The following is a 16,605-nucleotide window of genomic DNA, read 5'->3' on the forward strand; positions in this document are numbered from 1 at the left end:
GCTCCAATGTCTTGTTCTTCTTAATGGATTCAAGCTCTTTCTTCATGGCCTCATACCACGGCTCTTCGGCTGTCGCATCGTGATATGTTTTTGGCTCGTCGGTGGTGAGCAACAACAATTCACCATGATCCATCTCTAATAGTGGTGCCTCCGCATAGACATCTCGTAGGATTTTGAACTCCACGTAATTTTGTACGAGCTCATTGTTGTTGTTGAATCACTCCCACTTCTTCTCCTCTTAGAACACATCATCTCTGCTCACACAAATTTTCCCAATAGTTGGATCAGGAAACTTGTGCGCCTTGCTTTTGTCTTCAAACATCATATTTCTGGTGATTTTCTCGTAGAGCTCATTGAGCTTCTCTCGATGGCCCTTTATATGGTTTCTTGCTCCATTGTTAAGGTACCACACATTAGTGTGATTATACTCATCGCCACTTGCGAGAAGTTCCTCCATGACTTTCTCTTCATTGAACAACACCACATCTAGTTCCTCCTTAGACAATTCTTGTATGAACTCTTCGATGTTTGTTTCCTCGTCTTCAGGAAAATCATTCGTCACTCCCTCAACAAACATTAATACTGGCTTCTTGTCATCGATGCTAGTGAGGTTTGTCTCATCGTCTTCAGGCAAGGCATTTTTCACTGCCTCAACAAACATTAATGTTGACTCCTCGTCATAGAAGCTAGTGAGGTTTGTCTCATCATCAGATCTTTTGTTAGGGCACTTGGACGAGTAGTGCCCGTACTTTTGACAATAATAACACTTTTTTGTGCTCTAGTCTTTGCGGGGCTTGGTATCATCTTGACGAGGTGAGCATTTTTCACAACCTCGACATCCACCTCGCCCTTTGCCACGACCTCGGTTATCTCCACCGTTGCCCCTACGACACGACGATTTGAAGAAAAATTGCTTCTCCATTTTTCTTTATTTGTGACATCCATTATCATGTGTGAGTAATAGATGCTTTTCCTCTTGGTCTCCGTAGCCGCGAAGTCTCTCTTCATGGACTTTGAGACGACCAACGATCTCCTTGATGGTCATAATATTGAGGTCACCAAATTGCTCGATCTCTGTAACGATCTGTGTGTATGTTTGTGGTACGACTCTAAGGAACTTTTGGATGATGAAGATCTCCTCCACCTACTCTCCCAACAAGCGGATACCAGTCACAATGGATGTCAATTTTATGGCAAAATCATCCACCGATTCCACGTTCTTCATCTGCATCGCCTTGAAGTTTGTCTACAAGGTTTTCACTTTTGCCTCCTTGACTCTCTCCACTCCAACATGCATTCTCTTTAGCGTCTTCCACGCTAACTTGGCAGAATCCTTCTCGGCCACCATGAGAAGGACGTCATCATGAAGTGCTTGATAAAAGGATGCGAGAGCCATTATATCATTATGTTCGTCAAGCATCACGACTTTCAACACTCCTTGTGCTTGTAAGTTTACCTGCAGCCCACACCGAGTAGTTACTCTTTGTGAGTAATGGATAGGAGAGTGTCACGTTCCCTTCACTTTCGATCTTCATTGATGCCGCATCTCTGGTTGATCTCGTCGACAACATGTTATTCAGATAGGCTATGATACAAAATGTTGGTTCTGATTATCGGATCTTCTAAGAACAATTATGAAGAATGACAATAAGTGAAGAAACTAAGAATGATAATAATATTTGTTGAAAAGGAAATGTTTTAAGTGTTTTAAGGGTTGTATATCAACATTTACATATAACCCTTATAAATGAGTAAATTATCCTATAAACTTTAAATTACTTATACATACAAATTCAAGTCTATTAATAATTTAATAAGCCCAAATTGCATAAAAGAAAATAAAGACCAACAACTTTTAATTTGCTAATCCATGCTTAAACTCACATATAAGTTTTTCCACTTGAATTGGATTGGCAAATTTGATAAGAAGATGAATGGATTTTTTTAGTTTATGAGTTAAGAGGTAAACCAAATCCAAATAAGCATAATAACACCAATAACAAACACAATTAATCGGTAGGACGAACGAAGTAGACACAATCAAACTAATAAGTGTTTTGATTGGTGAATTCAAGTTGTAATAGGTTAAAACTCTTACCATCTTCCTGATGTACCTCTATAACAAAGTAAGAATAACGCAGAAGGTTCAAAAGCGATCAGAGAAGCTTCCGACGGCGAGCAAAGTTCTGACAAGGCTATTTTCTACAAAGAAACCAAAATTTGGTGTATATGTTTCTCTTTTCATTTTTTTAGCCGTCAAGTTGATCTTCTTATATTTGGGTTCTTGACTTTCTTTATGATTTCGGTGTGGCAAGTAATCTGCGAAAAGAATGTAAAATTAGGACCTTCATTTTCGTGTTCATTGTTTGAACAATTTGGATTGAGTATAATTGATGCATTTTTAGTGACGGCTCAAGATGAATACGATTTTGGTTTGGGCCAATACATAAGATCGAAGTTGTCAGTAACTTGTGTTTTGTAATTTTAATGTTGATTTGTGGCTATAGTTTTTATTGTCGCTCACCCTGATCATGTAAAATTATTTTTGTTCTTGTGCCCAACTTAATTATGTTGTTGTTTGCTTTTTTTTTTTCATTGTGAGGAATTCACTCCATTTGTTTTGTTTACTAAATTTCATTTTTATGTGATTTCATAAATATATGAAATGGGATTTATATCTATAGCTGGTTTCACTCAAAACCTCTAGATTGAATATAACATTTAAATTATTTGAGTGTCAGGTGGATCATAAATACAATAAAATTTACCCAAGTATTAAAACTCTTATTATCAAACAAAGATTTCCATATTATGTAAATAACAACTTGGTCTTGTCAAAAATCAAATAATTGAAGACTGATACAATATAATGGGACTTCTTACCCTATGAGTACCATCAAACCAAGTTATTGAACAAGAAACATGTTTTTGATTTAGCCATTGTCCACTAACTCTCACCAAAAACCTTTTTCTCTCCTTTAACTTAACAAAAGAGAGGACACTTGGCTCTACCTTGACATTGAATGTGTTATCCTCTGTACTTGTCTCTACGTGATAAGTGGAGTTAGAATGTCCAACGTTTGTCACAACTCTTAAGAATTGAATATTAAAAGAAGAGTTTTTATGTACTGGAGAAGTCATTGCTGGATAATTGAGATCTTTGGGTAGCTTTCGAATCGTTTTTGGACACTTCTTTTTACTTTTCAAAATCTTCCTCCAATTATCACCTTCAGAAAAACTACAAAACATTTCAAAATAGTCATCCATAAATGTCTCATACACGAGTCCAGGATATGCAGCCTTTATCGGATCAATATGTCCTGCCCCGTAGCCATGTTCAACATCTAAATTATGATTTCCATTCATTGTTCGAGCTACATGCAAGTCATCAAATCAAATAGATATGATGAATAATAGATAAAGTCAAACTTCTTTGAATGAAAAAAAAAAAAATTAGACACATTGTCAATTACCTGTAGTCATGAGGGATGATTTAATGGCAGAAGCCGACCAATCAAAATGTTTTGATTTCACATAAGCAGCCGCACCAACAACATGGGGACATGACATGGAAGTTCCAGAATCAAAGGAGTACTTAGTTACAAGTCTACCAAAATTTCTCACGGGTTTTACAACATAAACATATGGAGGATATGCCGCTAAGATATCTACTCCCGGAGCTGTTATATCGGGCTATAATGCATATGAAAAGACACATATATAGTTATTGGATTTGCAACATAAAAATATACTATAAGTAAACTAGAACCAAATGATGGGCTAGATTGAAAAATACCTTAAATATTTCCGGTAAAATTGTATTTGGTCCTTTGCTTGAGAAAGAAGGTACGGTTGGAGCATGATATTCAACAATATCAGTTTTTACTATTTGTGCTGAGTGTAACATTTTGGATTTGAGATAAGATTGAATATATTGAAAATCATGGTCATTAAGAATTGCAGTGGGTAATGGTACAATAACAGATAGTTCATTGGATTCTCCTCTTGCTCGAAAAATAACACCGGTTGCACCGGCATCGGCCACATTTGATAAAACATCTGTGTTAAGGTAATCAGCATCACATAATATGATCTTTCCCTTGACCAAACTTGGATCGAGACACTCAGCTGTGCATTGTCTGCAATATATTATGTTTTTTTTAGAGAAATGTAATTAGTATAAAAAAACATATATGCACATTGGGATTACATTGCGATTGTTTTGTTACATTGACGAGTGGCTCTTCTTCCATCCACCAACCCTGTGTTATGACTACTCATGTGGAAAGCATTCACTGCTCTACTCTATATATTCAAAACAATGTGCATATAAAATAACAAAAGATAACATATATATATATATTAGTCATATATAACAGTATTGCAGAAAAACATTTTATCACATGATCAATAATGTTGAATGTTGTAACTAATTAAATCTTTAGATACTACTTCCTAAGTTATCCTTAAATATTAATTTGAACAATTTCAATGAAAACTCCAATGCCCATTGGCACTAAATTAGTTTAATTAAATTCGAATTCCAACTGCAAATAAATTAATTTAGAAATGACATTATATTTAATTGAATATGATATTCTAAAATTAATGTTAGAACTATTATTCAAATTTTAATGACTAAATAATCCTACAATATTAGTTAAGATAAAAAAAATTCAAAACAACACAAACAAGTGCTTTCATAAAAGAATCATTCAACTAATTGATAGTTCCTTTTGACACTTTAACTTCAAATTTATATAAATTGGAATAGAAATTTGAACCGATTATTGAAAATAATAATCTAATTAAAAGGTAGTTTTCTCATATTTGGATAGATATTGTTACTTACAAGAAGTGTATGTCCATTTCCAAGGACAAGTTTGTTAAAGATATTTCTCTCTTTACTGGCTGCCACGGTGAACACCCATGGTGCAATGCTAGTTGTCAATCCTAAGCCAACATTTCCAAAATTCCCTGCTGCATTTACAGTTAAAATATTCTTCTCTATTGCATGAAATGAGCCAATAGCAATTACATCATCACTAATTTTTGTAAGAACTTCGATATTAATTGAGATGGTAATAATATCAACGTTGTCGGCTATAGCATCATCGAAGCCAGATAATATATCATAACCATCGCAAAAAAAATCACAAACTTTATATGTAGCTATTCTAGCTGACGGGACACCCCCTCTTGCAGTTCCGTTTGCTATACCAAAGAAACTGACATTTTTCAATATTCTCCCAGCAGCTATTGAAGCGGTATGAGTCCCATGGCCTTCCCTATCCATTGCATCTTTAGAATTGCTATAAAATCTTGCTCCAATCAACTTCCTTTACAAGATATATAGAAGAATGCATTACTTTGTTTGAAAAATCAAATACTTATATATAATTCAATGATTTACAAAATTATAAAGAAAAAATAAGTACCTGTTACAAGTAAAGTTTTTGCCACCAAGACAAACACCTTTCCATTTCTTCGGAATAGGGCTTAAACCATAATCAGAAAAACTATGTGACTCAGGTAGTATACCTTTATCAAAGTGCCCAATTATAACATCACTTTCAACAGTTGGATTTCGGGGAATATCTAGAGATAACCCCATATAATCCCAAGATCTCGTGGTTTGAGTATGAAATTTATAGCTTTTAAAAACGGATATAACTTCATCCACACCTATGTACATATAGTCAAAGTAGATAAAATTAATTCTTGAGTATTTGTTTGTAATAATTTTTTTTGGGTTTCTTTTATAGAGACAAAATTTAATAAAAAAAAACTCACTTTTAAGCTTTGAAACTTCTTTTAAGGTAAGATTGGCCGCAAAACCATTAAAGCTTCTTGTATAGCTTCTCACTAGAGTTCTTTCCACCATACTTTACATATAAGAAATTAAATGTTAGTTTCCATATGACTGTAGAAAATCAGAAATTCTTGTATGTTTGATTCATATTATTATAGTCTAATTAATTTGTATGATATTTCTTCTCATGACATCGATTGTTTAGAAATTCTGAATTTAAATATACTCGTGATATAAGTGTCATGCGAGTTACAAGCCATATAAAAAAAATACTAAATAATATTAAATATGAAAACAAATTGATTACATACTTGTTATTATGACCTAATGTTTGGAGTAAGCTAATATGGTGAGAGCGAGCTAAATACTCTCCTTTTGGAAGACTTCCCATGTAAATTATATATACCTAAAAATCAGTATAATATTTGTTAGTTTTCAGAAATATAGAAAAATATTCATATAAAGATAATTCAAATTGATGCAATCATATAAATAATATATTCACACAAAATCTTATTAAAGAAAACTGGAAAAGAAATTGTTCATATAAGAAGTGCACAAAACAATACATATAATATATATATTGAATACCTTTCTCTCATCCTCGGTTGATTGAGAAGAAATGTGAATTACTGATGTAATAAAAATGACTGAAAGAATGTAAGATAGATAAGATTTTAACATTTTAGAGGCTCTATTTCTCTCATATAGTTCATAACAATTTCATTGTTAATCCATTTAAATAATAAAAATATGTTTTGTGTATGGAAACACAATAATATATTTTATTACAATGATTTTGTCAATCTTAGGCTAATATTATTCATTTCTAAATATTACCAACATTTAATTTTATTTATATTATGTTATTAAATTGGAAAATTTTATATATGTAGTTACTATAATATTAATTGACGTTTATGCAATTGTACATTTATGTTATTAATTTGAGAACGCTTATGCAAATTTACATTTGTTATTTATCTGGAAAACGTTTATGCAATTATATGTACCCAATGTACAAAAAAAAAATATGAACCGAGTATTTCTGTATTAATGCATTAATTTTTGGATATGTATATCTGGATTAAGCAAAGATATTAATTTTGTGATCTTTAATTTTGGATTACCTAAAATTATATATACTCTTGAGAAATATGAGTAGGACTTATTAGAGCGAGTACTTTCATTTTATAGCCATTATATTTTTATTTTTAAATGACTTTATTTTAAATAAATTTAGTGATTCATCTTATTTATTTTTCAAATAAATTTTACAACAATAAATAAGAGAAATACTATTGAAATGTCAACAATTTCATAGCATATATATATATATATATATATATATATATATATATATATATTTTTTGTTTAACTCGTTTATAATAATAAAGTATAATTCAATTTACTTATTCTTTAATAATATTTATTTTACTCTTTCACCGTCTGTACCTAAGTAGAGTCATAATACAAGATAAGATAAAAAAAAACTATACAATCATTTTTTACTTATCAATTTATAATTTTTAAATAATTTTGAGTTTATAAATTTATTTCTAAAGTTATTTATATAAGTTAATTGCACAAGATTGAAAAAAATAATTAATTTGAAACCGATATTGTATGGATTGAATTAAAAAATAATTAAATTCCTAACTATTTAAATAAATAAAAAAACTAAAAAACATAAATAAGGTAGACATTTAAATAAATTATTACAATATTTGGAATTAATTTTGTGTTATTTATTTTTGGAGGACAAACAAAAATGGTGGTCGGAAACCGTCATGTCTAGTCCACCGCGCCGCAGCTGGACAAAGATAGAGAGAGCCTAATGGTAAGGCCCAATACGAGAGTCAACACACGTAGGAGGTCCAAACCAAGACACAAACCCACACAGAACGCAGACGCACGTAATGCCAACCTAACGCCTTCCAGTGCAAAAGGGCGACCCCGACGACCAATGATTCCTTCTCCAACAAACCGGCGAATTCAACAGCCAAGAATAACTAATTTTTTAAAATTCGTAACTTTTGAGTGGCTCAACCAAATCGACCACAGAAAAGTCCTACATGACCAAGACATTATGTGGAACTCGATTACGCAGAGTTATTGTTGGGAAAAACCCTGACAAAAACACAAAAGAAGAACACACCAAAAGAACACTAACAGAATTTAATAACGGAGTTCGGCCAAAATGTTGTTTACGTCTCCGAGCACTAAAGCTATATATTAATAAGGAAGAAGAGATACAAATTTGGGTGCAATAAATCAAAGAAGGGAGAGTTTTTTTTTATACATTAAGAAACTTCCCCAACTCCCATCATCTTCCGATGTGGGATTTATTCTAACTGTGAATATAGTTTCTTTTATATACTAAGAAACTTCTTTCACTCTCATTATCTTCTGATGTGGGATTCTAATTGTGCCAAAAACAACAAATCTCCACATTGGCACAATATCCAAATACTAATCTTCAATATTAAAATTAAACCTTCAGTGCTTCCAATTGGCGCTCTTCAGCGCCGACTCAAATGCGGAATATGTTTACCAAATCTAAACAAGGTTCAAATTTGGTTTTTTCCATGTCTTTCATCTCAAACTCTTTACCCAATTGAGCCTTCAATTTATCAACTTCATATTGGCTCTTTGATGCTATCAACATATCACCAACGTACAAGAGTAGATAGATGTAAGACTCATCTTGCAATTTTCGCAAATACACACATGAACTGAATCTTCTTCTTGTGTACTTGTGTTCCATCATAAACTTGTCAAGTCGCTTGTACCATTGTCTCAACGATTGCTTCAACATTTACAATGATCTGTTCAACTTGCAAACCCAATTTTCTTTATCAGCAACTTTGAATCCATCTGGTTGATAAATGTAGATTTCCTCGTTCAAATGACCGTGTATGTCTGCGGTCTTCACATCTGGTTGAGCTAGCTCCAAACTCATCTGCGCTACCAAGGCCAACAAAATTCCAATGGAAGAGTGTTTAACAATAGGAGAAAGTACCTCATTATAATCACCTCCTTCCTTCTGAGCGTAGTTTTTAACTACCAATTTTTCCTTATAGCGAACATCAAATTTTTCGGAAATTCTTCTTTCTTAGCAAAGATCCATTTACCACCAATAGCCTTCTTCCCTTTTCGTAGAAGCGTCAACTTGCATGTCTCATTCTTTTGAATAAATTGCATCTCATCTTCCATAACACCTCTCCTTTTTCCATTTTCAGTACTTCGACTGACATCTGAAAAAGTGGATGGAACATCATCTACGACTAGAAGTGCATAGGTCGCCATGTCAACAAACCGACATGGTTTTTGAATAACTCGTCTTGGCCTATTCACAGCATTTGATTCACTTTGTTCTGAAGGTTCTTGGGTTAGAACCTCTTCCACATTTAACTCTTCGTCTGTCGTCGGAGAGTCACTTCTAGTTGGGCTTATCTTTATCTGCTCAAACTCTACCTGTTGCGGAGTACAATCAATCTTGTCTGGTATTACCTTATTCAACATTGAATAATCATCAAAAATAACATCTCTTCTGATAATGGTTTTCTTTGCATCCAAACACTAGAGGCGATACTCTTTAACTTCCGTAGTAAATCCCATAAAAAGAGCCTTCTTTCCTCGTGGATCCAAATTTGATTCAACTCCATGATAATATATTGTAGAACCAAAAATATGCAAATAATCATAATCAGTTGCAGGTTTTCCAGACCATACCTCTAATGGAGTCTTGCCACCAAGTGCAGATGATGGTAGGCGATTTACCAAATGTTGAGCGTATGACACAGTTTCTGCCCAAAATTTCCTGTCTAACCCAGCATTAGACAACATACATCGAACTTTCTCCACCAATGTCCTATTCATACGTTCCGATACTCCATTCTGCTGTGGTGTTTTTCTAACTGTGAAGTGTCGAACTATGCCACACTCTTGGCATAACTTCTGAAATGGATCATTCTTGTATTCTTCACCGTTATCAGTCCGGAAAACTTTGATCTTTCTTCCTGTCTCGTCTTCAACTTGAGTTTTCTATTTAAGAAAAATCTCAAGCACTTCACCTTTATTCTTCATAGTAAACACCCATACTCTTCTGGAAAAATCATCAATAAAAGTAACAAAATAATGTCTACCTCCAAGAGAAGGAGTATTGGCAGATCCCGAAACATCTGAGTGCACATAATGCAAAATACCCTTGGTGTTATGGATAGCAGTGCCAAATTTTACTCGCCTTTGTTTTCCCAGAATACAATGTTCACAAATATCTAACTTACAAACTTTTGTACCTTTCAATAATCCTTGCTTGACAAGAGTTTGCATAGATTTCTCACCAGCATGCCCCAATCGCATATGCCATAACTTTGTTGCCTCTAATTCCTTACTGCTCCCGGAAGTTGATACACATGATGTCCTATTAACTGTGCTACCTTGATAGTAATACAAATTATTACTCTTCCTGATAGCTTTCAACATCACTAGCGCTCCAGATATTACTTTAAGAACTCCATTTTCCAATTTCACATGTAGGCCTTTCGACTCCAAGACCCCCAAAGAAATGAGATTCTTTTTTTATATTCGGTATGTACCGAACATCTCTAATAATTCTGGTGGATCCGTCTTCATTTCTCAGCTTGATTGAACCTATCCCTTTTATTTTACATGTATTATCATCTCCCATGTAAACAACTCCATCATCCAGCTCCTTAAAGTCAAAGAACCACTTTCGAACTGGTGTCATATGATAAGTGCAGGCTGAGTCCAATATCCACGCATCAGGATGTGATGTTGTGTGTGACATCGATAAAGAGTATTCTGAATCTGCATCACCTTTGTTTTCTACAACATTTGTATCTTCAGAATCTTTCTCTTTCTTCTTCAACTTTGGCAGTTAGTCTTCCAATGTCCTTTCCCACGACAGAAAGCATATTCATCTTTGGCAACTCTACTTTCAGATCTTCTTCCTTTCCCTTTTGATTTGCTCTACTGACGGCCCCTGACCATCAATGCTTCTTCTACTGTACCTACTTTGCCTTTTCTTTTATCCTGCTTTCTCAATTCATGACTATATAAAGCAGAACTTACAGCATCAAGAGAAACATTTCCCTTCTCATGAAGTAACGTTGTTTCTAAGTGTTCAAATTCATCAGGAAGGGACGATAACAACATCAACGCAAGATCTTCATCCTCAAACTTAACGTCAAGGTTTAACAGATCTGCTAATAATTCATTAAACTTAGTAATATGCTCATTCATAGTAGTACCTGATTGGTAATCAAACCGGAACAATTGCTTCTTTATAAGGAGCTTATTCTGACCACTCTTCTCTAGAAATTTGTCCTCCAATGCTTGCCACAGTTTGTGCAGAAGTTTCATTCTTCACAACATACTTCTGCTCTTTAGACAAGCACGACCGAATTGTTCCGCACGCCAACCGATTCATGATACTCCACTCTTTTTCTTCTATACCATCTGGCTTTCCGACCTCAATAGCAACATCTAGACCATGCTGAAAAAGACATTCTAGAACCTCACCTTGCCACATGCCGAAATGTCCACTTCCATCAAAGATCTCCACCGCAAACTTCAAATTTGACATCGGTGTCCTCGTCTAGGATGACGAAGGAGTTGACGCCTTTTTGAAAACTCCACCATGCCAAGGACGAACCTTCGGCTCTGATACCACTTGTTGGGAAAAACCCTGACAAAAACACAAAAGAAGAACACACTAAAAGAACACTAACAGAATTTGATAACGGAGTTCGGCCAAAATGTTGCCTACGTCTCCGAGCACTAAGGCTATCAATTAATAAAGAAGAAGAGATACAAATTTGGGTGCAATAAACCAAAGAGGGGAGAGTTTCTTTTATACATTAAGAAACTTCCCCAACTCCCATCATCTTCCGATGTGGAATTTATTCTAATTTTGAATATAGTTTCTTTTATATACTAAGAAACTTCTTTCACTCCCGTCATCTTCCGATGTGGGATTCTAATTGTTCCAAAACAACAGTTATTCCCTCAATTATCCACTACACAAATGCCCCAAACTCTACGAGGTCAAAGGGGGGAAAACAAGAACTGGCTAGGTGTTTAATGGGTTAGATCTCTCTTTCTAACATGCTATAATTAAATAACATTTAGAGAAGCATAAGACATGGAAAAACAAAGAGTTTCTAAATTTCATTTAACCATTGCCAAGCTAAAAGTTTTGAATTTTTTACTTTTGGGGATGTATTGTGTTTTTAGTCTTGAGGGGGCTTTCTAAAAGCTTCATAACTTCATAGGAAAACTGTAAGAATCCATTGTAATTCTCTATTCTTAGTGTAATTTTTTATTTTAATTATATTTAAGTTTTGCGTTTTTATTCATATACATTAATTATAGTTTGTTCATTAACTTGAATTTGCGATTTTATAAGCTTTCTAATAATTTCAAATCGTTTAAAATAATTGGTTATACGAAATCAAATTGGATTAAAAATTTTAAAATGTCAAATTTGTGTTTTTGAACTCTTACTCAAGATTATGTCAAGAACAAGAGATTCATAATACTCAAAAGGTTGATTGAAACATGTGTGTTTTTTTATAAATATTTTGAAGTACCTATTGATTTTATGTTGATGCTTGACATTGTGATGATGATATTGTGATTTGGATGTTTATACATGTTGTATATTGGATAACCTATGATTCTATGTTGTTATATTTGACTTTCTAAAATCAAAATTATCATAAATAATTAATTCAATAACAACATATTTCAACCTACTTTTGGATTAATCCAACTTCGGACATTGACTAAATAAATGAAAATACAAAAACAGACAAAATAGAATAGGTTTATTTGAATTTTGGTATTAATGTAATTTTTATTTATTTTGTAGGGAATTAAAAGTAAAAAAATTCTGCCAAAACCGCTAGTAACCGCCAGTCACGGTGAACGACATAAGCGGAAACATGTAGTAAAAAACAAGGACGTGATATAGCATACTTGGGTTTTGATGATTGAACCCAGGCTCAAGGGGACTCGCGGTTCAGACCAAAGGCACCCACCTAGGACTAGTTGACCTTAGTCAACGCGCTAAGGTTTAGTCGGCAAGCCAACTAGACGGCGAGACCAAACAAATTGCTTCAATGCTATCGAATTGCAAGTAGCGCAATCCTAGTCGCGGCCATCTTCTTCCTTGAATTCGCACCAAAGGACCAGTATGAACATGAAGAAGTAGCCGATTTGAAAAGCATCCACATCCTTAATTTCTCTACAAAATTGCTCTCAAAAAATAAAACATGCTCGAGAGTTAACGGGGAGCGTATTCAAAACGTACTAGAACATCATTTAACACCCTAACATGTTTAATATTGTTAAAGTTTGTTTAAAACTGTTGTTATTTTTTCTTATTATTAGCATTTGAGTTTTAGTTTGTGGTTTCTAAGAGATATGTCCATGTATTTCCCTATTTTTAGCACTACTATCTAGTGATTTAGTAGTATTTAAATAATTTCCGCTTAATAAAAATTATCTCGTTTTCCCTTCTAACTCTTTTCTCTTTTAAGAAAACATTATTAGTTAAAAATAACCAACAAATTGGCATTAGAGCTATCTTTCTATCTTTTTTCTCTTTTAAAAAAACATTCTTAGTTAAAAATAACCAACAAATTGGTATTAGAGCTATCTTTTTGAGGGACCTGTGAGTGAGAAAACCCACCACGACATATATCTTTTTCTATGGATTCATATATATACCCTTTACATCATTAGCATCACTTGTATTCAATGGTAATAATTACCATGTTAGGCTGTGATAGGATCAACTTTATCGATAGAGACGGGGGTCTGGCTAAGGATGAAGACTTATGAAAAACGGTTTGAAAGAAATCCTGTTAGGGATTTAATTCGCTTTCTATTCTACGCAAACACTTGAAACGGATTCAAGGCGTAATTGTTTACATGGGTTTGAAGCACACAAGATAAAATATGAGAAGATGACAGAAAAGAAAGAACACATCAGTTTGTTTATGGATGTTCGGAGAAACTCTCCTACGTCACCCCTTCTTCCAACCACCGGAAGGATTTGCTATAATATGATTCGAATCAAATACAGATTACACACACTTAGCTCACTATTGAACAGAACACTTTTTGTTCAATTACAAGATAAAGAATATCACTCAGCTAAAGGTGTTTTGATTCTAGCTCTTTCTTGATTCACACACAGTATAATTAGAAAGCAGTTTCACAGTATGACTATTCAAAGGCTTGAATTCTCTCAAGATTGGCAAGTTCATATGGTTAGCAGTTGTGCTTGTTAAGGCAGATTGTCCGTTCTCATTTAGATTTGTTAAATACAGAGCAAGAGCTAATGGTTGAATCTTTTAGAATTATACGTGACACTCTTCCATTGGAAAGCCTCCATTGTACACAGCAGGTTCTGAGCACAAGGATCGTGGCCGTACATCACTGGTAGTGCGCCGAATATTCCCCCAAGAATGTACCTGCAAAACAAGTAATGTGAGGAAAATTCTATTACGTGGCATTCCTTGGTTGGTTGCATATATCTGTTGTACTAATCTTCACTAGAAAGTGGAGTAGGAGTAGGGTACAACTATAGCACGTGGGTAGGTAAAATGCTAGCTTCAAGCAACTACTTAAGCTGAGCATTAGACTTATTTCAGTTAAACGGATTATAAAATCAGTCTAATGAAATCAAACATCTCTTTCTAATAGTAACGTCTATTAGATCGCCTGGTCTAATAGAATTAGACTTACGTCTAATTACAATAACCATTAGACTGCACGTCTAACTCCACTAATTTAGACTGCACGTCTAATTCCGGTTCTACCTCATACTTGTCTGAAGGAGTTAGACTTACGTCTAACTTTCACAATGCATTAGACTACCCGTCTAATCATTCACTAACCATTAGACGGTACGTCTAACTCCACTGAGTTAGACTACACGTCTAATTCCGGTTTTACCTCAGACTTGTCTGAAGGAGTTAGACGCACGTCTAACTTTCACAGTCTATTAGACTACACGTCTAACTCCGATGAGTTAGACTGTACGTCTAATTACGCACAAATTAGACTATCCGTCTAATTGCAAATATATTAGACTACACGTCTAACTCCGATGAGTTAGACTGTACGTTTAATTCCGAATATCTATTAGACCATCCGTCTAATTACAAGTTTATTAGACTACATGTCTAACTCCGATGAGTTAGATTGTACGTCTAATTTCGAATACATTAGACTTACGTCTAATTCCGTATATATTAGACTTACGTCTAATTCTATACATTCATTAGACTACACGTCTAACTCCGATGAGTTAGACTGTACGTCTAATTCTATGCATTCATTAGACTACACGTCTAACTCCGATGAGTTAAACTGTACGTCTAATTCTATGCATTCATTAGACTACACGTCTAACTCCGATGAGTTAGACTGTACGTCTAATTCTATGCATTCATTAGACTACACGTCTAACTCAATTGAGTTAGATTGTACGTCTAATTCTATGCATCTAATGCCAAAATCGGTCTAATGACCCTTATTAGAGCCAAGTCTTATGAAATATTGTTTCAATACACCTGCATTAAAACTCATAAGTCATTTTATCATCAAAATCTTAGTGGTTAAATTATTTCAACACTTAGTCAAAATAATTTGACCCAACAATTTCCCCCTTTTTGATGAAGAAATTGAAGACCTGCATACATATACCAAAATATGCATTCATCATATAAATAAACTAAACCCTTGTTCACTTACATCAAACATTCAAAACCAGTATTTAGAGAATCATCAGAGAAACATTGTTTAAAAGACTTAAATATAGTATAAAATTTTTTTATTGTTCTTCCCTTTTAACTTGAGGATCGGTTGGACTCATTTCTTAACCGGGAAGCATGTTGAGATAAGGAGGATAACCGCGACCACCACGACCACCTCAACTTGATCTACCACCTCGTTCATTACCGCTGCCACGACCTTCTTGATTAACATTGGCTAGCCTACTACGGCCACCACCACTTCGACCTCCTCGATCATTACCACTTCGACCTCCACCTCTCTTGGTTGGCCTAGGATTATCATATATGCTTGGAGCTCGCCTGGATCTAGTGTCGGTTGACATGCCGTCATTTCTTCTACTTGACTCGCCTTGAGTGGGTCGAGATTGAGCACATTCAGCATTGGCCTTTGCGTCCTCCTTTGCTTGAAACTTCCTTGCAATGGAGTCAGCAAATTCCTATCGTTCATTGTCATTTCTACTCAAGCATCCCTGAATTTCCACCATCTGATTCTTCACCAGACTGAATTCTTCTAAGGTCTCCTTGTGACGTTCATCATTGAATTGCCTTTCAATGTCCATCAGTTCACTTTGACGGCTGAAGAGTTGCTTTTCAAACTTTGAGAAGTTTAGATTTGCGACATGAGTCTCATATGTGTTCTTTTTCAAAGTGTTATCCAATTCAGTAAGGACCTTGATAATCTCGCAAAATCCCTTTATTTCTTCTTCTTTCGTGTTCATGGCATTTTTTCTGGTCTTTTGAATAGATGAGAGCACAAACTTCATAGACCTTAACATTTTGTTTCCTTCGGCAGAAGATTCTTCATGTGATGAAATCTCTTCAGACTCTGCTTCCATACTCTGAATTGGCTCAAAGTTTGTGTGAACCTGCAAGGATCTGCTCCGGTTGATTCATTTCGGCTTTCTTAGCAGCTTCATCTCGCTCTTCTTCTGCTATTTCTTCTTCTGCTCTCTGAAATCT

The 16,605-nt window shown here is 34.5% G+C and overlaps 1 protein-coding gene across 1 annotated transcript; it reads right to left on the reverse strand.

Annotated features, from left to right (window-relative positions):
- Window positions 1-1,246: 1,246 nt before the first annotated feature.
- LOC124943430 (subtilisin-like protease SBT4.6) lies at window positions 1,247-5,884 on the reverse strand. The gene is made up of 8 exons (XM_047483934.1): window positions 5,794-5,884; window positions 5,439-5,685; window positions 4,853-5,339; window positions 4,211-4,305; window positions 3,797-4,139; window positions 3,474-3,693; window positions 3,130-3,374; window positions 1,247-1,456 (listed from the first exon to the last, which is right to left on the reverse strand). Exons 1-8 carry the CDS (start codon window positions 5,882-5,884, stop codon window positions 1,247-1,249), a joined length of 1,938 nt encoding a protein of 645 aa, XP_047339890.1.
- Between the last annotated feature and the right edge of the window lie 10,721 nt (window positions 5,885-16,605).

This window comes from Impatiens glandulifera, chromosome 6 (genome assembly GCF_907164915.1).
Source record: "Impatiens glandulifera chromosome 6, dImpGla2.1, whole genome shotgun sequence".
In the NCBI taxonomy this organism is placed as follows: domain Eukaryota; kingdom Viridiplantae; phylum Streptophyta; class Magnoliopsida; order Ericales; family Balsaminaceae; genus Impatiens; species Impatiens glandulifera.

Bases quoted from the DNA above. Each gene is read 5' to 3' on its own strand.
- LOC124943430 (XM_047483934.1), bottom strand. From the start codon at position 5,884: ATGGTGGAAAGAACTCTAGTGAGAAGCTATACAAGAAGCTTTAATGGT. The intron at 5,686-5,793 runs GTGAGTTTTTTT...ATATGTACATAG, and splicing joins AGAAGTTTCAAAGCTTAAAA to GTGTGGATGAAGTTATATCC. The intron at 4,140-4,210 runs GTAATCCCAATG...AATATATTGCAG, and splicing joins TGTAACAAAACAATCGCAAT to ACAATGCACAGCTGAGTGTC.